We start from the raw sequence: 25034 nt of genomic DNA, 5'->3' as shown, positions 1-25034 counted from the left end.
ATCTGTTCTAGGATTCAAACAAACATGTTTCAGGTGTTTGTAAAGGGCACAGGATGAATCCAGAGCCTCCTTTTTGCAGTCACAAATGCCTTTCTGGACCAAGAGTCCATGGCACAAGTGAGCTCATCTTTTTCTAAGCCTTTCCAAAAGGCACTCAGAGGCCTTGCACACTGCTGAGCTCAATGCTACAGAGGCTTCCTAAGTGACTGCATCTAAGGGGTTGGTAAAAAAAACCTGTGGAAGACACAGGAGAATGTCAACAAGTCCTTCACTCCATCCCAGAGCTGGGATGTCAGGCCATTTTGGCTTTCCACAGAACCACTGTGCAAAAGCCCTCAGCCTTCAAGGCTTCACCCCTTGTTCAGACATTCAGGGTACCACCTGCATATGATAACTGCACATGTTTTGCATAGCTTTTTTCTTCTACATAGTTGTTTAAATTGTAGAATTTTGCACAGAGAAATTGAATGAAGCTGTTAAAGTAGAAAATACATCTTTTCGTATGGCTTAAAAATATTATTTTGAAATATCAAACACATGTACTTACTATTTTCCGTTAGTTACCATTAAACTAATAATAGTTGCTCTTATATTTAACTCAAAAAGGTATGTCCTTAACAAATTGCAAGACTGTCTAATAAAACTGGATATCAAATTTCAGACAAAAACATTTGCCATCATGTAATAGTGACAATCAATTAAGACAGATAAGTATTCTAATTCATTATCTCATAAAACCATTATGTAACTCCAGAGACATTGGTGAGCACAAAAAATTTGCACTAAGATAAGGACAACAAATACAAACATAAAAGGACTTATGAACTGATGTAAGAAACTATGAAAATTTATTCTTTTGATGAGCATTGAAATGAAAATATGCCCCATAGGAACAGGAGCATTTGTTCTCAAACTCAGTGCTCTTTTGCAAGAGGATTTAAAAAAATCTATGAATATTTAAGAGAAAGAAATCAACTTACTCTGATTTTACTACATTTACCATGCATGACTAGTGTTAAATGTATTTTTGCCCATATGGAAAAAACCAAGCAAATAGAAATGCTAGAGACATACAGATACATGCTATTTCCTTTTTTTTTTTTAAACTAATATCCTTCCTCAGATTAAAGAATAGGATACCCTAAGGCAATCTCTAAGCTATTGATACATAAAATCACAAAAGGTATACCTGTAAATCAACAAACATTTTATTTCCAGGGAAAAAAAAGTAACATCATTAGTTCAGGGAAATTCAGGAGTCACTTGAATCAAAGACCAAATACCAACTGACTTTAGTGACAGGAGGAAATGGTTTTTGGGGTAACGCCATCAAGCTACATTGTGGTCTAGAATCATAGTAAATTTTAGTTGTAAACTGTATCAGTATCATTGTGTATTTAACTTTTTCTGTTCTTTTCTTTATGTGTACTGACTACAGATGACCACGTCCTGAATCCCTCAAGCCAATGGAATGAATATGCATTGGCTGTTCTTGGCAGGGTAAGACCCAAATCAGTTACTCAGAAGGTAAGGAAGTAGAAAAATAAATTATAAATATTCTTTAGTACCTTGTTAGAAATAGACTGGACTATTCCTAAAAGTTATGAGTAGTGAGTTTTAAGATAGATGTACTGTTAAAAGAGAGAGTATCAGTGTGAAAGAACCCCAAAATAAGGAAAGAATTTGGATCTCTGTGTGTGGGGAGGGTGGTTGTAAGGCAAGATAGTACCAGTTTAATTCCTTGTTCGGTGTATTGCATGATGGTGGTTTTTTAGCATGATTAAACCCTTATTTAAGGCAGGGCAAGCAAAGAGAGTTTGGCAGTAGATCTTGCAGATAAAGAGAGCTGCTCTGCTCTGCTCTGGGAAGTGAAAGGGGACCTGAAAGCAGTGGAAGAATACTGGATCTGCTCTTCAGCAAAATAAAAAACCACAGCATGTGAGTAATCCTATCTTCAGTCATCAAAGTATGTATTCAAGTCATTTTCAGAATTTTGATGGGATTACTCACAGGGGGAAGGTTAAGTACTTTTGCTGAACTCATATATCTGGACAGAAGCCACAGTATTCTATGCAGGTCTTTTTGGAGGTTTTCTCTGCAAACACTGGAACACCCACAGAATTGTAAGAAGCATAAAGACTCCTTTCTGTTTTTTATGTAATTCTCTCAGAGAAACTCCCTAAACTTAAATTTACTGGTTTTTGCTTGCTTCAAAGCATGTTAATCCTAATTTAGGATATTATTTTATCCTAATACCAGGACCAAATTCTAGGACAGTCCAGTGAAGAATAAAATCTTTTATAAGGTGATATATTCTGGTTTCAGAAGTCATTTAAACTAATAAAACCATGCAGATATAATTGAAAAATGTGGCCATTAATTTCTACAGCATATAGAACATCGACAGTAATATAGATATCTTTTTGAGTGGATACATGGCAAAGATCAAAGAAGACTTGTTTTGATGAGACCATGCCATAAGAATAGGGGCCTAAGATGGGAAAACACTGCTTTCAAACTAGGGAGGACTGAATTCACACAACCCAGGCAAGAGAGGGCTGTCCGAACCTCAACATGCAGAAGTTCCTGTGCTGCTCCCCTCAAACCAAGGGTGGTCAAGCAAAGGAGATGCAGATCCTCAGACAAGGAAGAAATCCCCAGTTCTACAGATAGACTGAAAAAAGGGGAGGTGGGAGAAAGCCATAAAAGAAGCAGCCAGAATGATGCATTTCTATCTATCAGTTTTCTATGGTCCAGAGTCATAAGGCAGAACCACTGCACCAACAATAACTGTTGATGCACACATGAGGTGTAGCAGCAGTGGGATGTTTTGACACTTTGACTAAAACTACTACTAGTAACTCTTCTATTGATCAGTGTCCTCCAGCTACCATCTTTTAAATAATATTTTTCTAACCGGTTTTGTGTGATATAATAAGGAAAAAATGAGTTATAGACAGCTGATCTATGAGAAAAATGGTGAATGGAAACCATTTCTACAAAAAATTAATAACTCAATCTACTTCTGTGCAGAGAGCCTGAATAAGAGCTATATGCCATTTATTCTTTTCCACTGAGGACTAAGAAGATCTTGCTGGAGGCATTTGGCAAAGTTGCTGGTCTAGCTCTTAGAAGTTATGAAAACTCTGATGCTAGATCTGAGCTGAAATTAGTGAGAAAGGGAGCACTGAAATAATGGTCTGGAATGAATATGATTTTAAATAGGATCAGGCAGTTTAGTTTTACCTAAACTAAAACAGCAGTAGATCCAGTGAACATTTTTTTTCTAAACCCTTAATAAAAATATATTTGCCATTCAACAGAATGAATATACAAACTATTTGCACATTTTGCAAACTTATTATTTTTTCAGTCAGAAGCTGTGCCATAGAATACTCTCCTTTGTTAGCAATGGCACCATTTCTAGTAGAAAACTTGAAACAAACAAACAAAAAATAAATTAGTTTAAAATTGATATGACCTGATGCAATGTTAAGGCTTCTCTCTTGAATTGTGACAGAGTTTACTGCATTCTGAAGTCTCAAGCCTATAACTGGAGCTCCAACAGGACGAGACCAGGCAGGGCACTTTGTTGTAGGTTTACAAATCTAACTGCAGAAAATGTGAAGCAAAGAACTGGCATATTTTTTACATACATGTAATCAGGTAGACTTCAACATTTAGAGCAATCATTCCAACTGGTCACAACAAGTCAGACAGGTGTTTTAAAGTCTGGGTAAATTTGACAAGGGATCTAGAAATTCTGTCAAATTTTCTGCAGTAACTCAGTCACTTTGAAAAGGTTTCATACAATTGCTCTACTGAAAAGGGAAGACAGAATACAAAGTAAAAGGCACAGATGTTATAGGACAGTCACATTTCTTGAATACAGAGATCTTATAAATTAGATAGTGATTAAAATTGGGAACAGACTTTTTGCTGCTGCTTTATTTGTCAGTGCTGACTCTTTCTTGACCAAACATCTCTATCTTTTCTAATGCTGCACCACTATGTGCTGGAGGAGTCTTTTCTGCACAGCTTTTCTTGTTTCTTCCCATTTCTGTAGCTTCCACCAAAGTATTAGTCAATGGTTTTCCCAGTGTTTCTGGAAGCATTATGGTTAATATTCCACTCAGAAGAGCCATGATTCCAACAAGTAACTGGAAGAAATAAACAGTAGCTGTAAAGGTAGATAATTCTTTCAAGCTATCTATAGTTTTGATCTTGCCTGAGAGTAAATTTAAAATAAAGCTCAAGGAACTGTAAAACAAAGATTTAAATGTCTTAAATGTTGCTGTATAAAAGATCTGCCTTTTTTGCTGCATAAATGAAAAGATTATGCAGCAGAATTAATGAATGAGGAAGTGTTTTGTTCACAAGGGATCAGTACAGTGCAAGAAGGAATAATTCTGTTTGAGTAAACAATACATATTACCTTCATTTGGTATTTCCAGTATCAGGCATGTATTTAAGAACTGATTCTAGGATTGCATACATTTATTTTTACAGACATGTTCACAGAGCTGCAATTTCCCTGTCACCTGTCATCTCAATTCACACTCCAGCTCCTGTGTACCTGTACCTGTGTGCTTGTTCCTTCTCTACACAGATATATTGGAATTTCTCAATATGGCTCATTGGCCCAGAGCCACAAAAGTGCACATGTGTGCTCAGGAGAGCTCTTCAGCAGATGATGAGCTAGCTCTCGACTCGCTCTCTCAACTGCTAAACTCAGTTTCAAAGAAGTGTTAGGTGTGTAGGCATCTGCTGACATTTGCACTGGGATCACATTTGGATTTGTCCATGGTGTACACAATTCCACAACACCACAAGTGGTGCAAGGATCAGGATAATGTGGAGTAGGTAGAGAAACACTCACTTGTTCCAGGAATATCTACTCTTTCCCTTCACATTCCCTTCACATAGATATTTCTCTGTCTTGTTCAATGACACCAATTCCCACTTTGTTCCTCGGAGTACAGAACACCATTAAACCTCTGACAGTCCTCCAACACCAGGTTATAAATGACCCCATTCTCTCCTGAATAGAAAAGCTTTCACACAGAACATTGTGCTTGGTCTCAGTGTTTTTCCATTCTGTGACTGTGAACTTTGATGCTGTATTATCTTTATCTTGCCCTGTGCTGATTCTGAAGTTTGTTCTTTGTTTAATGCTTTCTTTCCAAGGATGAGAGAGAACATTTGGAATGTTCATGGAGAGACTGCCTACATCTCTCACACAGAGTTTGAGACAAGAACTGCCCAGCTACCATCTGCAGCTAAGCCAGACTTTAAGTCAAAAAGGTGCTTTAAAATCAGAATTCCCTTACTGTAACCTTGAACAGTGTTATTTGCCTGCCCATGCACCATGCTGGTCTTGCTTCTCTTCCCTTCCAAAAAAAAGAGGACAGTTTGTCTCATGTATACTTTTGAGAAGCAAAAGGCACACTGTTGCATACCCTCCTATTTGCAATAAATGTAGAGGCAGACAAAAAAAATACTGTTAAATACTACAAACTACAGTGAAAATAAAAGTCATGGTCTTACCATGAAAGTTAAAAAAAAATAAAATAAAAAGTCCTAGCAGTAATAGGACTAGAGGAAATGGCACAAACTGAGCGAGATCCTTTTAGACATATGTGGCAAGAGTGATATTTAAAATATATTCCAAAATATTAAAATCTCATCTCTGAGTGTCAAATTTCTTCTCTGCTATTCAGACATGATTTTCTGTCCTGGAAAGATAGGATGAATTGACACAAGGCAGCTATCTGAGGATATTGGGGTGTGTAAAGGATATTGAATCTTATGGACACCCATAAATTTGGAATGTATGAGAACTGGGTCACTAGTGATACAGAACAAGCTTAAAGTAACACTGTGTGCTTTGAATATGTGTGTCTTTCTTGTTATTCTTTTAGACACTTGGCATTCTTCTCATGTTTTCCCTCCTCATGAACCTACCTCTCATTCCCCTGAGAACTGTCACTATTCTCTAAGTGTACACACCACCATCTTTCCTGCCTTTTCGTCTGAGCTCTCATAACTCTATTTCATCCCATGTTAGTTTCCTTTTTTCCTCCATGTGAAAGCTGCTGCATGTTGAGTAATTCAGTACATTTCCCTTCTCTCTGACCCTCAAAGCATTTTCCAGTATTTCCTACAACAGAGCATGAAACAATTAAGTCACAGTGTATTAATTCAAGGACTTCTCAGATGTCATCTACCTTTTCAAGGGCAGTAGCTACACTTACCAATGAAGTGATTCACATTTAGTAAAAGCAACTCTTTTGCAATCTTGGCACACTTCTTCATAAGGCATCTGACATAATTTAGCCCTTTGCTTGCTCACTACAAATGTGTGCATTTTGTATGTACGTATTTACTATTTTAAATACATAATTCAGTATCAGAAAATGTTCTCCTGATATGGTTCAAATGCTTATGTGTACAAATTAAGGGTATTTGTGTTATTGTACAAGGTATTTAAGTATGTTTTAGTATGTTGAAGTCAATTTGATAAGCATACCTGCTTAAATGCATTGTGTTTTCAGGGTGTTAATTTGAAATCTGACTTTCTGCTTAGTCAAACCCCTAGAGTGTTCCCAACACTTCAGTACAACCAGAAGCTTCTAACAGATACCATAGAAACCTTCAGAAAATGTTTACCATCATTTTTCTTATGTCTTCTTCCCTTTCTGGAACAACATTTATAATTCTGCAGTGGCCTAAGACTAGGACTTGATATATATACTCCAGAACAATAGATAATTTGAATTAATTATCCCTACAAAATAATACCTTTACTTCTGAGAACAAATTATTATTATAGCCTCCTTTTTATATTTATATTTATGTTCACATCTGATGGCTCTTAACCAATCTAAAATGTGACCTTATTGACAAAATTCCTACTTCAACAAAAAAGGTTATATTTTGACATGAAAAACCGATAGTAGTTGACAGGGTATTTGTATTCATTTATTAACACCAGTGTGGGCTTTTTAAATTTCTAGTTTATGTTTTTTCTGAGAGAAAAATCAAGCCCCTTAAAGGGCTATTGCAACATAATTCTTAACAGCTGAGAAACAGAAATAGGTTATATAAAGAGCAGTTGTTTCACTGCACTTTCTCTATAAAGTTGTCACATGAAAAACATACTTTGCAAGTTATTCAAGATTTATAGGCACTCAAATAAGATGCTTGCAGTACTCATAGGTGGCATAGCTGTGCATGAGGCAGAGTGCCAAACAAATAGCAGTAGTAACTGTTCAACAATGTTTGCAATAGATCAGGGTGATGTGTATCAGTTTACTTACAAATGTAATCCATTTGATTTCACTTCCATTCCAAAACACTTACTTGACCAGAGACTTGGCACACTGTGCTCCAACTCAAGACAAGCCTATTTAATAAATTGACAAATGCTCTATAACAGGAGCTAATAATGGAAACATGTTCACTGTGAACTACTACTCAACTCTACAAAAACTCTGGATACTTTTTTTATCCTGAGAGTTGTTCATAGCTGAAATAATTCCTGTGTTTATACTGCCATTTGCACCACTCTCCAAAATGTTTGAGCACTCCCCTTTGTGTGGTTTAACTGCAGCACTTCTGCACAGATAAATTTTATTTCATCCAGTAAAGGCAAAATGCTGACAAGAGGAAAAAAGAAATGTTCTCCCATGAACTCTCTGCTGTGTAAATGTTTCTTTGTCTTTTCTGGGATCATATCTTGGTTTGTGTGGAGATATTGTTAAGAAAGAAAACATTTTTAGGAACTTGAAGAAATAAATTTGTTTGTGGTCTCCTTCATCATCTTAGCTTTCATCGAAAACAACCAAAAAGAATTAATTTAAATAATGAAATGAGCTCAAAAGAATTCTCTGAAACAATCTCTAGCATCTATAGTTAAAGATTTTATAGTCGCCAAATCAAAGGGACACAATGCCCTTGTTTAGGAAACTCCAATTTGGTGGATAAAATTTGACTAAGAATCCAGGTTAAAGATATATCCCATTACACTTTCACTTTCTTGACTGCGACTTGTATAATCTACGTATAACAGCAGTGCCCTAGTCACAGTGAATTCTAAGGGGTTTTTGGAAGAGTTCAAACTATTTTAAATCATTAATAAACATTTCTTCCCTTAAAGCTTTAATACAAACTTTGTAATTCCATCTGGTTTTACATATATAGGCATAATTTATCCTTCAGGAGAAAAAAATTGATTGAATTGGTGCAGGATTTCTAAACAGCAAATACTTCTTAACAGAAATGCAATGAAGAAACTTGAATGATGTGTGACAAGGAAACACATGAAATATTTTGTCCAAATTGGATCTACTACATAATGCCCAAAATACACAAAGGAATGGTCCCACCTCTCATTTTCGGGTCAACTGGTGGTAAAAAAAAAAAACAACTAATAGTAACCTGACCTGGAGTTACCCAAAAAAAAAGTAAGATGTGCTTAATCAGTACAAGGTTCTGTTGCTTGTCAAAGTCACCTTGAAGCTCATCAATATACCATTTCTTTCTCTTTATCTCATTAATTGTTTCACTATCCATTAATTGTTTCATTCAGTTATGGTGAAAAACACAGAACAGGAGCTTTGGCACAGGTGTGGAGACCAAATATAGTAAACACAAAACCTTGATCTTTTGGGAGGCTATTCCAAAGATGCCATGTCCCAAAGAAGCCATGGAAAATGTTAAGGCATGATGTAAGAAAATCCAGCCACCTGTGGTGAGTTCAGGAATGGAAGAACTATGCCTTTGGAAAAAAAAAGTGAAACTAAATCAGGAGCATGGTCAAAAACTGCTGGACTGCAAAAAGTCTGGACTATGACACTTTCTAAAGGTTACATGGTAGATGCAGAATATTTTTATCCATTTTATACTAGGATTCAGAGCATAAATCTTTTTCCGTCTTCCATCATAAAAACTTTTCAGAATATATCAGTGATTCAAAGTCTCCCTTTTGCTTTAGCAGCATATTTTTAACAATAAGGGGTGACTAGCCTTTGGGACTTAAAAATTTCAAACAAGAATGGCTTACTCAATTTTCTTTTTGAAATGAGCATTCATCTTTTAGTTCCTTTGTTATGTGAAAAACACTTGGTGAGTTACTAAAGAGAAAACAAGTGACACATACACCTTTTCAAAAAACATTCACCATTGAAATAAATACCTACAAGTGGCATGAAAATCCAAACACTTCTCAGATATACACAGAAAGGAGCAACCACACTTCCTACACGGCACATCATGCTTCCACTTCCAACAGCAAGTGATCTAGACAGAAAAGAATTTGAGTAAGAATTCTGGCAGTTAAAGGAAATAATTAGAAATGCACAGACACTTAAAACATCAGTAGGATTTATGTCTTTAAGCAATTACACTAGGAAGATATTGCTATGCCAATGTAAATTTATATTGTAGTGACATTCAGCTGCTTCTGTAATTAAGATTTAAAATATAATTATCATTCAGCACAGATCACAGGATGAATAACCAGAACTTATAAGAAAGGCATAACAAATGTTTAAGAAAGTATTGAGTATTCTTCTAGTTCCCCAATGGAACCTATCAATGCACATGGAACACAAAATAAATAAAAAACTATGGTACAGCCAAACTCCAGACAGCTCTGAGGCAGCTAAGGAACTCATCCCATCCCAAGTCTTTCAGATCACCAGCATTGATGCCAAGAGCTGCTGGATCTGGTGCAGAATAACAAGGGGAATGAAATAACATCAAATTAATGAAAAATACCTAACTGGCAAAAGTTCTTACCTTACAATTGTTGGGTACAGTTCTGCTGTGTAGAGATATATAAGGCCAAATGCCACGCCTATGGAAAATTTTCCAGCCATATTTGCTAAGATAATTAAAATATTGAAATCCTATTGAAAGAGAGCACAAATAAATATATCACCAGAAAATAACACCCTTCCAAACAAAATTTACATTCTTCAAAAGTTGTGACACTTCTTTAAACAATAAGCAATACTCATTGCTTGCTTTTTAAAAAATTGCTCAATAAGTTACTAGTTTTCATATCACTTTTTAACAGTCCTGGTTCACTGAAGCCCTGGGAGCATTTTATGTGTGACTCCAGCAATGGCAGTGAAACTTGTACTGAAAATACAGAAATCTATCTTAGACTGGCAGCTGCAACTTAAAACCAGCCCTTAATTATCTAGTCTATGATTTAGAAAGAGCAGCTGCATCTACTGACTTTAAGAGCCTTTAAAATCAATTTCTGCTATAGGAACACTTCCAACCATACATGACTAACCTGAGGTATGAACATAATTAAAACACAGATCAGTGCACTTAAAATAAGGAACGGAATGAGTGTGTTTCTCCTTCCCAGTTTGTCCATCGCAACGCAAGCAATGATATAGCAAGGCAACTCCACAGCACCTGTCAGTATGAAATTATCTCAGTTTAAGTCATGATCACACATATTCATCTTATAACTGTAACTTCCTCTTTATGAGGAATTTATCTGATCTAGGGGGTAAAATCCAAAGACAACCAGTGTGTTGGGCTAGTTAATTTGGTTACAGAAAGTGTGACAGCAGAGAACAGACTTCTGTAAATACAGAAGTGGGAGTGGAGAAGGACAAGGGAAACAGGTTTCACAGCACAGAGCAGCTCCAGTTCTCTTTGGGGTGGAAAATTACAGAAAAGAGCAAGGCCATCGTTCTGTTTCTATGACACTGACTCTTCTGTCTGAAAGCTCTACATTTGCTGCTCTTCTCCTTCAGGTATTTTCACATTAACAGCTCAAGTGTGCCCACAGGGAATATTGCTAGTGCCACACTGACACACCTCTCAGGATCTGCCAGCTTCCACCCAGACAGGGAACAGTAGCCACAGGTGCCTCCCCCAGCATCAGCTCAAAATCATCCCAAAGTAAAAGGCAAGAAAGGTCTGTCCACATCCAGTTTTCTAAGTCCCACTAATACAGAGTGCAGTTCCAGCTTTCTCCCTTCTCCATAAAAAAGAGGGCTTACGATATCCCACTCTTACTACAGATCATTCCTTGCTAATGTTTCTTTCCAGAGAAAAACTTCCGCTCTAAAGCATCTGGCATTTGGCTAGATCTGTTTGCACTGTGTAAACATGATTTGCCCCTAGACAAATAATACGGAGCCAAAGCCAGTTTGGACATGTTTTAAGCCAATTTGCTCAGGAAGAATGCTACTATGTCCATTGTAAAAGCAAGGAAGAACACAACATACAGCCCTGAACAGCCTGGATTCCTTTATTTAGTACATATAGCATGTCAATACACCTACAGTATCAGGAAACAATCTTTTGGGGTTGTGTTGGAAAAAGCAGGTTGTAATTATTCGGTGTCTGTTAGTCTGCTAAAATATTTTTAGAAGAGGTGGGTACAGTGTACTCCACGATAGCAGTTTAGTTATCTGTGCAATACCAGCTCCCACTCTTCAACACATCAGTCTAACAATACACTGTAACACATGACAAAACAAACTGGGATAATGAGAGCCCCAGTCCTTCTGTGAGCCGTGTACACGATCAGTCACATTCACTTCATTGAGAGTACTCAGCTGGACAAAGCAAAGCACATGATTTAATTCTTCACTGGCTCAGAGCTGCATGTCTGATCTAGAGTCTTCTGAAGTCAGTGGAATATTTCCACTGGTGTTAACAAACTTTGGATCAGGCCTTGAATGCACAGAGCTGCCTTTAAAAACAACTTACATGCCAAAGAAAGACTACGGCCAGAATGATACAATTAAAAGAGTATTACAACTTAATTAAAAATACACTTTGTAGAAAACTAAAACTACTTCCTTCTCACAATTATGACTGTTTTCTACACAGACAAACTCAATATATCTCTAAGTGATAAAAGGAATACTTTTTTTCTCCCATTTTCCTAGTTTGTGCCTTTAACAGAGCTGTGTGAATTTTGTGTTGCTTGTCCGATTCCTCTGGTGTTTGTGTGGATCTGCTATAAGCTTCCAGGGCAAAGAAAAGACAAGCCAGAATATGGCTTTACAATCAGAAAGACAGACAGAGAAGAATTCTGTGCACCAACAAATTCTATTTTTTTTCCTCAGATACAGTGAAATTTGGAGTGACTGATACTTCTCCTGTGTTAGTCAACTTTATGAAGAGTTAGCAAGAAACTTTTCGAACAAGGTTCACAGTTGAATGAACAAAGTAAAAAATTTGCTGTCAAATCTATAGACATTTTTAAATGTTATGTTCCAGTTCTGTCATTATCAGAATAAGGTACAAAAATATTTACCTATGAGAAAGAGATTTAAATATTCATTGCCTCCTAGACTGACAGAACTGAGGGAGAAGACGTAGTACCCCAAGCTCCCGGTGAACCAGATCAGCCAGACTGTGATGGTCCTTCTTGCAATTTGCCAGTTACAAAACAGGTCTAAGATGTTGTGCTTCTTTGTTGAGGATGTATCATCATCACCCGTTCTGCCACTGGCTAGATCATCTTGTTGGACTGAGCATAGTTCAGAAACTTTACAGGGAGTGCTGACTTTATTCCATCTTGCCATTGTATCAATCACTTTTTGTGCATCTTCATATCTTTCCCCTGACAGGAGCCAAAAAGGTGTTTCTGGAAGCATCCAGCAGCACAAGACAAAGGGAAGAGTTGCTATGGAGAGAAATATCTGATAGACCCACCAGGTCCGAACCAAAAATCCCACGAGTGCCACAATCATAATTCCCATAGCAAAAAAAGCATGGACATGCATAGAAGCCCAGGTTCGTGCTTTAATGCCAACAAATTCAGTCACATAAACAAAAGCCACAACCAGATAGCCACTTGAAACCTGGGAGGGTGGGAGAGAGAAAAGAAAAGAAAAGGAAAAAAAAAACAAAAAACAGTGAGGTTTGTTTCTACTCTCCTTGTGCACCAGCAGTAAAAACAAACAGCTAACAGTGTTCCACATCTGTGTATGCTTAATTGTCACTGCCTTGGCCTGTCTCACACTGACAGAAAAAAAGGCAACCATGAAAATGAATCAGCTGTAGAAAAAATGCACTCAAACTTTCAGACTGCCTGGACACTATTTTAAAATGTGAAGTGAATTTGGATGCTTCTCTGTAGTGGGGGACAGCCAGCAAGAGACACCTGCAAAGAAACTTAATTTGCTGATTTCATTAAGCCCTTCTCCTCCAAAAATCAGATCCCTTAATGACATCACAAACTGGATGCTTGGGAAAGAGAGGTCCTGTGAAGTAATTCTCACTTCTGAAAATCTCGATCTTGTCTTTTAAGCAGACTACTAATAACCTGCATGTCAGAAAACTGCTGCCAGGAAAATTTATGAAGAATTACCTTCTATACCCTTGTAAAATATCGCATTAAATCAAAGTTTTTACAATATTGGAAGAGAATCTCATATATATACACAATTACAGGTTCTCATATGGTGTCAAGTGAATGCAATTACTGGCATGTTCTGCATAATAGTATTTCTTCATTGAATATATATATATTATTCATTATATATATATTTCAATTTCTCAAATATCTCAACATCAAATTCCTCGTATCTTAAAGCACTTCAAAACACAGCTAGAGAATACAGACTAGAAAATATTTCAGTATATTGTTTTGATCAATCAATTTTTCCATTAACAATATTCTAGTTAATAATCTCCGACTCTGAACCCACTGATAGAAAAGCTGCACTGACCTCAGTGGTACGGGGCTAGAGTTTAGGACTGCACCTTGCAAATCAATGCCAGTGGCCAGATAAAACCTACAGCATTGGTCTGGTCAGAGCTTTTTGCTTTTCTAAACTACCACAGGACCTGGCATCAACAGCCAAGGCAGTCGGCAGAGGGGCTCCTGTAGATCTCACGGACATGATGCAGCTTTTCCTGCTAGGAAATTCAGCCAAAGGGAGCTCCAGGTACAAGGTCCTGTCTTGACTAACGCACTGGCAGCAGGAACAAAATTAATTAGGGGAATATTTTCAAATATCTAACCCATGTTAAATAAGTTAGATTATTTTTTTTTTGTGATGGCATTTTAATTTCTTTATGCATTATGTAATGAAAAGCTCAAAAATGTACTTTGGGCTGTAGAATAGTTATTTAAAATTGGTTACTATGTATAACTATTGAATATGTGTCAGATATTGGATGTATACTACACACACATAAAATTGTGTGCGTGGGTCTGCATAAACACATATACTGAAATACCCATAAGTACAGTATAAAACATCTAATTGTTAAACATGTCTGCCTATGTATTCAGTATTCCAGATACAGCTTAAAAGACCAAAGAGATGCCTGGAAGAGAAAATGTGCATCTCTCCTCCATCACTCAAAATGGTAAAGATAAAAATAATACTTATTATAGGTTTGCTCGTTTAAGAAAAAATATATTCCATTTCTAACAATAAGGAGAAATGCAATAGCATCTGCAATGCAGAATCCAGAGTTTGCTGCTCACACTTGGTATTTAATTACCAGTCCAGCAGAGGTTGGGATGGAGGAAGTACCAAACACTGCTTCATACAGACGCTTTCTATAAATTCAAAGAGGAAAACTGCTGTGGTCCAAGAACATTCAGACTCTCCCTGCTCTGCTGAAATAAGTGCAACAGACGGGGCTTTAGAATAATGAAGTAGGGGAGGAAATAATAACAAAAGGGAGGTTTTCCTGAGAAGGGGTAAGAAATGACATGGACAAAGGGCCAGGGTGAACATCCTTTCTTACCATAGCGAGGAGAAAGCGCACAATCACAAAACTGTAGTAATCAAACGTGAAGGCCACTGCGATGCCAAATACAAACTGACCAGCGCTTGTGAACCATATAACACGCTGTCTTCCCAGTCTGCAAATCACAGCAGGAATAAAATCATGAATAACCACAAACATTCTATTGAAATACACCTGCAACTCCAGAGAGCCTAGATGGAAGTTAATAACTCACCACAGAAACTCTGGTTTAGTTACCTGTATTAATTTGTCAGTAATTGCAGCTTCCAAGAAGAAGGATGAATGGAACTTCCATTCCAGAATTCTTGGTTGGAAGCAATGTGCAGCGAGCATTACATATGTTCACCTTCAGTTTTAATTTCTACATAACTGATTGGTAAATTTACTCTTATTTATGAGGACATAAATCCGTTTTTCAGATATTTTATATTAAGGAGCATTATGTTAATAATTTTTGGACAAAAGTTAGCTGTGATAACACATGCCATCTTTTGTCAAAGTAACAACCAACTTTGATAATGATGAAAGGTTTCTGTAACATATCTTTGTCCAGTTCTTTAAAATTGAATTCTCTAACAAATGACAATGACATAGTTCACTATAATTTTCTGATTTCTGACAGCACATATTCATGCATATAAAACCACAGAAATTCAGGAAGAATGTAAACTAATGGCAAAAAATACTATGTCAAATACTAGCTTCAGCAGTAGATATACAAAACTGTATTGGGAATTCACTACATTCTATCTACAAATGCTCTGTAACACAAACAGCTTTTCAAATATGAGGACATTACTTTTAGACAGAGAGTTTGAGGACTTTCAGACTGTTTTTTTTTTCTGTGAGTATTTTGTACTCTAATAAAATTCCTCCTGTTTTTCTCCAGCCTTGACCTGGAATCATGATTTGGTCTTTGATCCCTGCCAGAAAAGATTCCATTAAGTCTTAGCTGTCAGAGCTCTTCTGTTGGGAAGTCTGTTATTTGGTAATGGGAGGGACACAGAAACTTATTTCCCATGAGCCAGGATGTGTCAGAAAATAATAATTTTCAGCTGTAAATTCTGCAGTTGTAAATCTGCAACTCAGAATGTGTGTATTATCTTAACTGGTTGTCCATGGGTTGAATTAATGGAAATGAGAACAATAAAATCATAACCTTATAAATCATGTCCAAATATTAATTAATAAAGTTATTAATTATTTAAAGAGACTCAAAACAGATGTTTGCATTGTATTCTGGTTTTGTATTAAATACGGTTTTACAAAGCCTGGGATTGGGAGGCAGATTGATTCCATGTGTTCTAAAAGCCAAATTAAAAAACCAAAAAAGTTCATCATTGCTTTTGCATTCCCACGTTGTGACTGTCACACTGTAGTGTTGTGCTAATGAAGGAAAATCAGAAAACAACACGCCTGATCTCCTTGTTTTGCTTACATTGTTAGATGTGGGATGAAACGTCACCCTCCACCCAACAGAACTGTCAGTCAACCAGCTCCTTTGTAGAAAGACATAAATAACTCTAAAGCAGCCTTCAAAGCAAAGCACAGGTACAGAAAGTGCCCAAGACAAAGCTAAGTTCAACACAGCTTGGATATTTGATTCTCATATGGAGAGATGGGCATGGCTGGATGCTCTTCTGAGGCAGGAATACGCCTGTTTGTATTGAGAGAGAAAGCCAGCTGAGGCAGGCAGCCACAGATGTACACCCTGAGGCTCACTGCTGCTTCTGAGTCCAGCTCTGATGCTGGATTTCAGTGCATGGTCCGAGATAAGAACCAAGGCAGAAAGACGGGAATGGGCCTTGGAACCGTGAGCAAGAGACTGCTCGGGTCGAGTCCCTGCAGGACTGATGCTCCTTGTGCTCAAACAGAGCTCGGTACATGCTGGTAAATCAGTGAAGCTACAGCACAGCTCATCCATTCCCATTTTTCCTCTTATGTTCACAGGCTTTCAAGAGACTGAAGTTTAAGCTAATTTTTCAGGGAAAACCTACAGCTGGACAGCAAGGAAAAAATAGTACATAGGTGTTTATTTTAAGAAGGTGGGGCTTGATTAAACCCTCAAAGCCTTTGCATCAATCCCATTGAGCTGTACTCAGGACAGAGGTTAGGAAAGGTGATTTTCAAATACATAATCTTTAATCTTCTAGTACCCCTTCATCTGTTTGTCATATTGCAAAATAAGAATCTGCATTTCCATGAGGAACCTCTTCTCATGAAAAATGAGGTGAAAATCTTCTCCCAGGTTTTACCATTCCTATTACAATGAGACATTGCTATTCCTGTCAAAATAAGTAAACAAGCAAACAAATAAATAAAAATCTAAAGTCATATGCTAGCTGCACAGGGCAATTTCAGGGATCAAGGCCTAGAACAATGGATGATAAAGTATGAAAAAGTTTTTAAAGTAAATGACTTGAGAATACATTTTAAAATTAGTACATGCTATAGGAAAAAGAAAGAAAGTTACACAGATGTGTGAATAAAGCAATATCCAAACCTCCTGAATGTTGCATATGTAGTTATGAATACACAATAAATAGAAACAACAAAAACAGGTAGAAGCACGTGGAGTTACTGCAGTCTGAAGCTACAGTTTTCAGAGGATGGCACTTTACCTGTCAGCAATGTCACCAAAAATCACTGCTCCAATCAAGACTCCAAGCATGAACGTGGGCTGGATTAATTTTGCAAGCCATTCTCGGTCACAGACCAGATCCCACTGTGTAACAACAGTGCTCTTCCACTTTGTATCATCATAGAGAAATCCATCAGAACAAGGAAATACAGACTTGTTGCCTTTGTATTCGTATGCCAGATCCAAACTGACTTCTCGTTTGGACTTGCTGCATTGATCAAGTTCCCAAATTTCTCCATTTTCCAGCTGGACTACAATGTAATTTTCTGTTGATGTCCACAGTGTCCAGATGTCCTCTATACTTGATGCAGAGGAGTTGTGCAAAAGAACACTACTCACATTTCCAGAGAACCCACATACAAAGTTAGGAGTAACAGCCATGAACACAGATGCTAAGTAATGGATACCACATGACATAGCTTGAAAGACAGATGCAAAATAAACATATGCTTGAAATCTGTAAAGGGAAAGAAAACATTTTACTGAGGAAAAGCCCTCTATACATGAAAAAAATATTCAGCATAATTGTTTGGGTAGATCAGTAAATGGAGGTATCATTAATATGTCTAGTGTTTTGTGGTGTGGTGGTCCTTCAGTCAATATTAGCTAAACTCTGCAAGAAACCAAAGATGAGAAAAAGTTCCACAGTGATTTATTGTTAAGAAATGAGTGCTGCTCTTAGTTATGTGTTTAGTCATACAGAGAAGACCATTTAAAATGAAACAATTCTGACCTTAAGCACTTACTTTGAAGCAACCTTCCACCCTCCAATTCTCTGTAGCACATCCCCTTAAATAAGGCCTTAGGTTACTTGAATGGTTAAAAAAACCCAAAACGTTGCAACCTCAGGTTCTTAGGGATAGAGATATGTGCATCAAATAAAACAAACCAAACCAAACATATTACACTCCTCATTTCATCTAATTGTATCTCTATAACTGTATTCCATCTATTTTCCACCTCTCTTTACTGCAGCCAAAAGACAAAGAGACAATACATGTAGACACACGTAGAAGATAGAATCTGAACAATGCGAAATGTTTTGTAGCAAAACAGAGCTCTGAACTGGGTTGGGTTTTGGCTTAAACAGGGTGTGCAATTATCCATTAAAGATTGTATCATAAAACAAACCTAGTAAAAGAATGTTTTATGCATAGCCTGAATTTTGGCATTTTAACAGCTTTTAAAACTTGCTTGAGATGCAAGTAAATCTTAGTATAAAAATTGCACATGTATTGAGAATTTCATAAGACTTGCAATGAGTTATTGTATTCAAATTCTGGACAGCTTTTGATAATTTAAGCATAAGGAGTCATTTTCTCAATTAAATGCTCAAATTATGCATACAATTAGTACAACATCTGTTCAGAAAGAAACAAAATAGCTTTTGCTCGCCTTCCTTTTTTATTTCCTGAAGGCCAATCAATTGCAATAATTTGAAGAAGTATTCGATGAGCTTCTATACATACAGTCGTACTGCAGGACGCAGCAGGCCTTGGCAGTGTGCAGCAAAAAGCAGATTTTTTTTACCATGATCAGAGGCTATCTCTGCTGAAGTTACAGGAAATAATGTCTAAAACCAATTACTTTGAAATGTCTTTTGGGAAAAGTCAGAGCAATTCCAATCCCTGTAACAAATGCAGCCTCTAGATACTCTCCAAAATATATCTAATCTAGCCTTGAATTCCCATAATACATATCTCAACAGTACATAGCCTAGGACTTTTAAATCTATCGTCAACATTTCTAAATAATGTTGAAACTATCTATAAACAAATTAATGAAGCAGAATTTACTGGCTACATTGTTTTAATACACAATTAACCTTTCCAATAAAACAGTTCTCATGTAAAACACCCCTCCATTCACCATCCTCATTCTCCTCCACCTTTTACTTTGATTCTAACTTCTTTCCTTGGTAAATGTAAACCTGGTGGCCTATCCTATCCTTCCAATGGCATTTGTCGTTGCTGTTGTTCTGCTGCAGTGCTTTTTATTCCCCTTTCTCTTGACTAATAGCTCTATTGACTTTTCTACAGCAGTCTGACGAGTGAGTTGAATTGCTAAACCCACCATAGCAGCTCAGAACCTGGCTCCACTTCCCTCTGGAGGATAATGCAAGGCAATCCTCACACAGCTGCTGTGCTGCTCTTTCCCGAACAAAACCAAGAAATATGGTCAGGAGAAACTGAACATAACCACAGCAACCCTTTAAGTCTATCAATTCTCTCTCAGCTTCTTGGGGATTAAGTAGCTAGTCATAGATCAAAACAAGGCTGTTAGCTCTGGAAGGCATTTGGGCTATTTTGAACCATAAAAAGGCAAAGGTTATTTTGAAATGTAACCCTTGGGACTCTATTGGTGCAGACAAATATGGTCAACAATGTTTTTTACTTCCTCTTACCTAGTTTCATTTTAAACTGTTCCCATCAAAAGACACAAACTCGTTTTAAAAATAGAAATTTAACAATCTGGGCTACTGTTGCAGTATGCAGAACTAGAAAGATATAATAGTAAATTAAAGCCCTAGAAGCTGACATATCTTCTACTAGCCAGTAAAAAGTGGCATACGTGGAACCAGGGTCCCCAGTATTTGCAATATCTGCCATTATGCATTAGAAAATTGCACTGCCAAATAATCCACTTGTTATTTCTGATAGAGAGGGAGAATGAAATAATTTCAAACTCCCATGCACACCTCTCGAGTTTCCTAATTAGTTCTTGCAATACAAGAAATATCAGGATCATCATTTATGTTCATCTCAGTAAGAGTTAGTAGGAAAAATATATTTAGGCCTTTTTTTGTCAGAGAGGCTTGAAGGGAGAAAACAACTTTTAAGGATAGAGTCTGAGAAGATGGCATGAAACAATGCACTGCACAAATTTTTACAAATTCAAAGCCCAACAGTATGACCAGAGCTATGAGCAGGTCTAGTTAATCTCTGCTCTCACTACTCTCTTGAGAGTTTTATCTTCTCTCTTCCTGAACATTTCTTGTGATCATTCTTCAATGACCATTTTGACAGACTGCTCCACTGTCAAATGTTTCTGCTGGAAAGTTTCTCATTAAATCTAATCTCTATGTCCTCTTTTCAAATATAAAACTATTATTACCTTATAAAACACCCTGGTGCAACCTTGAATAAATCTTCCTTTTCTTTTATCACTTCATTGTACAGAATTCTCAGTTCTCCTACTCCTCCTGTTACTGCCTACAACCATACAAACTAGTCTGTTACCCTTTTCTTTGTGTCCCTTCTTTCTTTCCACCTCTGTAAAATGCAATAAAGGATTATTTTTAAAGAAATAGCTGTCATACAATGTTTCACCTATCTTTCAAGGGTTTAACTTAAAATTAGATATAGCTTATTCTTGTAAAAACATCCTTCCATTTTCAGTGTTATAAAAATCTTATTCAGTTTCAACAAAGAAATCCATTCTGTAGCACCATTATTTTTCTTACCTAATTTGCTGCACCAATGCTAAGCAAACACAAGGAGTCAGACAGAATACCAGATATACATTAACAGTCATAATTTATGCTGAATATTACTGCATTTAAGAATGGGAAAATGGGTTTTTACAGCAAAATGACCATGTTGTTCAGAATTCTGCAGGAGGGATTGCATTGCAGTTTTTAACCTCTACCTGCTCTATAAAAGAGCCAAGGAGCAGGCAGCTGGAATCAGGGGGAATAAGGCCTGATGTGAAGTTAGAAAAGCATTTGGAAGCACCAGTGTCTGAAGGCATTCTGCACTACACTAACAGGCTGCTTCTCTGACTGCAAAAACTGTTTACTGCCCTCTCCAGTAAAATTCCACACTGGGCTGGCTAAGCCTCTCTCTGTATATCCTCTGTATGTGCATATTTTTGGATATACAAAACACACAAACTATCCTGAAAGCCCTGTTTTGCTATGAAGGCAAAATCCACTGCTGACTACAGCAGCGTTTTAACAGCATCCCCACTGATTCTAGATTGAAAAGCCCAATCTTACAAGTTTCTCACAATCTCCTGTGGGTAGGAAGAGCTTTTCTTCCAGAAAGACCAGTGGTGTAAATGTCAGGAAATTCCTTAACCTGTATAGTTACTAAAGAGGAATGAATCGGACCATTAGGGATAACATAGGGAAAGAATGAAAAGTGTGTAGGGAAGTCGATATGTAGGGATGTAGGAAGATATGTAGGGAGGAAGGAGATGGGAGAACACTACAAGCCCATGGAATTTTGCTTTCCAGAACAGCTGGAGATTGAAAAGGGACAAAGACACAGCCTGACAGAGGGCTCCTGGCACAGAGACTGGGGTGGCAGAGAGTGCGAGCAAAGAGGAGCACAGAGCCACTGCCTCCTCTGCTGCCACCTGGGATGCCTCCCTTTGATCCCTGGTGCATGAGCTGTGTCTCAGAGCCGGTGCTGTGGCCGTGTGGATGCCCTGCCCCGGTCTCAGAGCCCTGGGACAGGTCCCTGGCCCGTGGTCATGCAGCCCCTGGACACTGTGCTGGGCCAGGAGGTCACAGCACAACATACACAGGGCATGCACTTCACCCTGACCCTGGGGCATGGAGTAAAGTCTAGGCTGGCCTTGCTCCCTACTCTAAATTATTAACTTTTTTTCCCAAATTCTTAATTTAAGAACAGGAAACTGATAAGAAAGGCCTTTTTTACTGAGCTTAAACGCTCTGTTGCAGACAAATATATACTATAAGCCCTTTATTAACCCCACTAAGCTCAATTTTAAAAGCTAGATTTCCCCAAATAAAGAAATACTGTTGTTCATGCATCAAAATGGTAAGAAAATATCATTTCAGGAGCAAAAAACACTATTGAAATTCAAAAGAAATCAAACTCTGTGATTTGTTTTCCTGGACTGATCTCAAAAAGGGCAGATTTTGACAATAGGATTTTAGATACCAGTCATCTTCACATACACACAACAGCTTATATAACATGTATTGTTGCAAACAGTCATTTTCCATAACCTATTTTACATATGTTTTCCTTGTTAAAAACCCCACTATCTGACATTTTAAAAAAGGTTCTGTGAACATGATGACTGTCCTAAAAGGTATGATAATTTCTCTCAGTGTTTTTCCATCTCTTCAATGACTTGCCATGGGAGATAATTATTTGGCAAGTACATTTTGTCACTCTTGCCAGGAGTGTCAAATATAGAAGTCAAGAAGACTTTATAGGTTATTGCTCCAATATAGAGATGCTTAATGAATGCCAGAAGTCAAATGAGCCTAAAATTGTCTTCACAAAAGCTTGAGCAAGACACAACATGAAAATGTTCCAGTCCCTCTTAAAATATTTGTGATATTTCTCTACAGTCATTTTTTTCAGTTTGTAGCTTATAGTAAAAAAAGATTTTTGCATTTTCTATTTCCTCTGCACCAGTTTTAAGATCAGTAAGAAAAGCAACTGGTAATATCATGTCAGTACCTGAATGTAAGGAATACTGTTCCATAAAGGCAATGAACTAGATTTCAGACCACTGTTGCTCTGGCTGTAGTCTCATGACAAAACATCTCTGTGGCACTGTCACTGCAAGATATTTTCTCCCTTCTCTTTTGCCACTGTTTATTCCCCCTTGAGACACAGTGCACTTCATCCTCAGCTGTGGTGGTATTTCTTTTGTGGACCATCTGTGAACTTTGGCAAACTGATCTGACTTGAATAAAAGAGTAAAAATAGACAGTAAGTTTTTAAAAAGAAACACAAAACCAACAAGCTAGACTAGCTGCTCAGTCTAATTTATATTGCATCCATGCAAAATATCCACACCAGTCTATTTGAAAAATGGTGCATCTGGCATTCAAAAAATACCTGAAGTGCAAATTGACACCTATACATTAGAGAATAAATCCCCAGCCTCTGAGTACTTCTAGCATTTTCATTTATTGCAGTGTTTTGCAGGGACAAAACTTGTTGTTGGACACTAATCTTATATTAAATAAAATATAATTCAGATTTCCTTGTCTGTCCATCAAAAAGAGAAGAGAGGAAGTTACGAGATACTCATCAAAATCTAACATAAACATTTTAAATCGTTTTGGTGCAGAATAGACTCACAAAACTGTTCTGTGACTAGCAAAAGATTTATAGTATTCCACAGGCTTTACAAGAATTATTTTTACTGCTTGTCTTCTCAACGACCTTATTTTAAGTTGCTTAAGTCAGAAAACACAGTACGTGCAGTGCACACTCAACAGGATGGATTCAGTGGAAAGAAATTCCCAGGTATTTACTATTTCTGAAAGAATTTGTGTTCAGTAACCACTTTAACCTCTGTATTCCATGCTGGGTTGTTTTGGTTTTTTTTCATGTGAGAAAAGCCATTCAGCATTCTTTCCACTCTAAACCAAAAAGTATGATGCACTTCCACATTTATCTTTTGAGAGGAAAGGAATTGAATGTGACTCAAGAGTATTTTTGTGATGGTGCAGAGATACAGATTTGGAAGCAGCCTTAAATATACAACATGCACAGCCTTATTTGACTTATGGTGTCAAGAATAAACTTTCATCCCTCCTAAAGGCAGTTTGAACTATGCTGACTCTCAGCCCACATGGTTATTTCTAGAATTTGTTTTCAGAGGCAGAAGATGCTGTGTTGGATGACCAGTTTAAACTTACCAACAGCATAGATGCAATAGGAATAAAGAAAACTGTAAGATCAGGAAGACCCCAGGAATTGTATATTATCATCACTGATGACAATGTGTGCATCAATGTGCAGTCACCAAACATCAGACACCAAATAATTCTTACATTTAAAACTGATTTTCTGAAGAATTCATTTCTAGCCCATTAAACTCATGCACGTTTGCCTTTGATTAAGGCAAGTCCAGCATTTGTTCATCAGAGTCAAGAAGAAAAATACATTGGCTGCTCACTACTCTGAATTTGGTATGACATCTTAGATGAAGGAAGTCACATCAGCACGAAAATAAACAGTGCTACAGAATTAAGGGCCGTATATAGATATATAAACTTAATAGAACAGTTCTTCATTTTTGACTATTTAAATAAGACACATAAGGTTCTTGTCATCCCTTGTGACAAAATAACAAATAAATAAATATTGCTGGGTTTCAGCAGTTCACTAGCACAGTTTTCACCTATGGACAGCCACACACAGCTGAAAGGGAGCTGCTGCTAAAGGAGCCCTGGCTTTTCTTGCTGCCCCTCTGCCAAGGGTGGCTGCCCCCAGGGCAGAGCCAGGCAGGAAGCTGAGCACGGCTCAGCCACTCCAGCCCAATGCCCAACCTTCTCATTCAAATGGCAGTGAAACTGGGAAAGACACAGAGGCTCTGGACTCAAGCAACCAAAGTGCACATAAACATTCCACTCAGCTTTCCTGGGAAAGCAACCTCTGATTAAGGGGGAACACATCACTGGGAACAGCAGCAATTCCAAACTGGAGCCAGTATTTTTTTATTCCAGTTACCCACTTGCCCTTTCTGCTATACATGGGTTAAGGATATATACCAGGTAATTTAATTAAGAAAGAGCATGACCATGCAGTTTGTAAGTGATTTAGATTTGTTTTGGAACTATTTGGACTAGTGTTACACACAGCAGAGTGGTTACACTTGAACAGTAGTAACACTTCAGGCTCTATACTTGGAAGTTTCTATT

The 25034-nt window shown here is 37.4% G+C and overlaps 1 protein-coding gene across 2 annotated transcripts in view; it reads right to left on the bottom strand.

The window, feature by feature from the left end:
* Positions 1 to 3862: 3862 nt before the first annotated feature.
* SLC22A16 (solute carrier family 22 member 16) overlaps positions 3863 to 25034 on the bottom strand; it is a 30998-nt gene continuing 9826 nt past the window's right edge. For both annotated transcript variants that reach the window (XM_014879277.2, XM_014879278.2), the window contains 7 exons: positions 17376 to 17852; positions 14752 to 14869; positions 12299 to 12848; positions 10307 to 10434; positions 9802 to 9911; positions 9201 to 9300; positions 3863 to 4160 (listed from right to left, as the gene is read on the bottom strand). In XM_014879277.2, the coding sequence (XP_014734763.1) occupies positions 3948 to 4160; positions 9201 to 9300; positions 9802 to 9911; positions 10307 to 10434; positions 12299 to 12848; positions 14752 to 14869; positions 17376 to 17852 (1696 nt within the window). In that variant the 3' untranslated portion in view covers positions 3863 to 3947. The remainder of the gene's footprint in view (positions 4161 to 9200; positions 9301 to 9801; positions 9912 to 10306; positions 10435 to 12298; positions 12849 to 14751; positions 14870 to 17375; positions 17853 to 25034) is intronic.

Source organism: Sturnus vulgaris, chromosome 3, assembly GCF_052056855.1.
Source record: "Sturnus vulgaris isolate bStuVul1 chromosome 3, bStuVul1.hap1, whole genome shotgun sequence".
NCBI classification, from domain to species: Eukaryota; Metazoa; Chordata; class Aves; order Passeriformes; family Sturnidae; genus Sturnus; species Sturnus vulgaris.
Note: the sequence above shows the minus strand (reverse complement) of the source record. Positions and strands in the feature narration are given on the sequence as shown.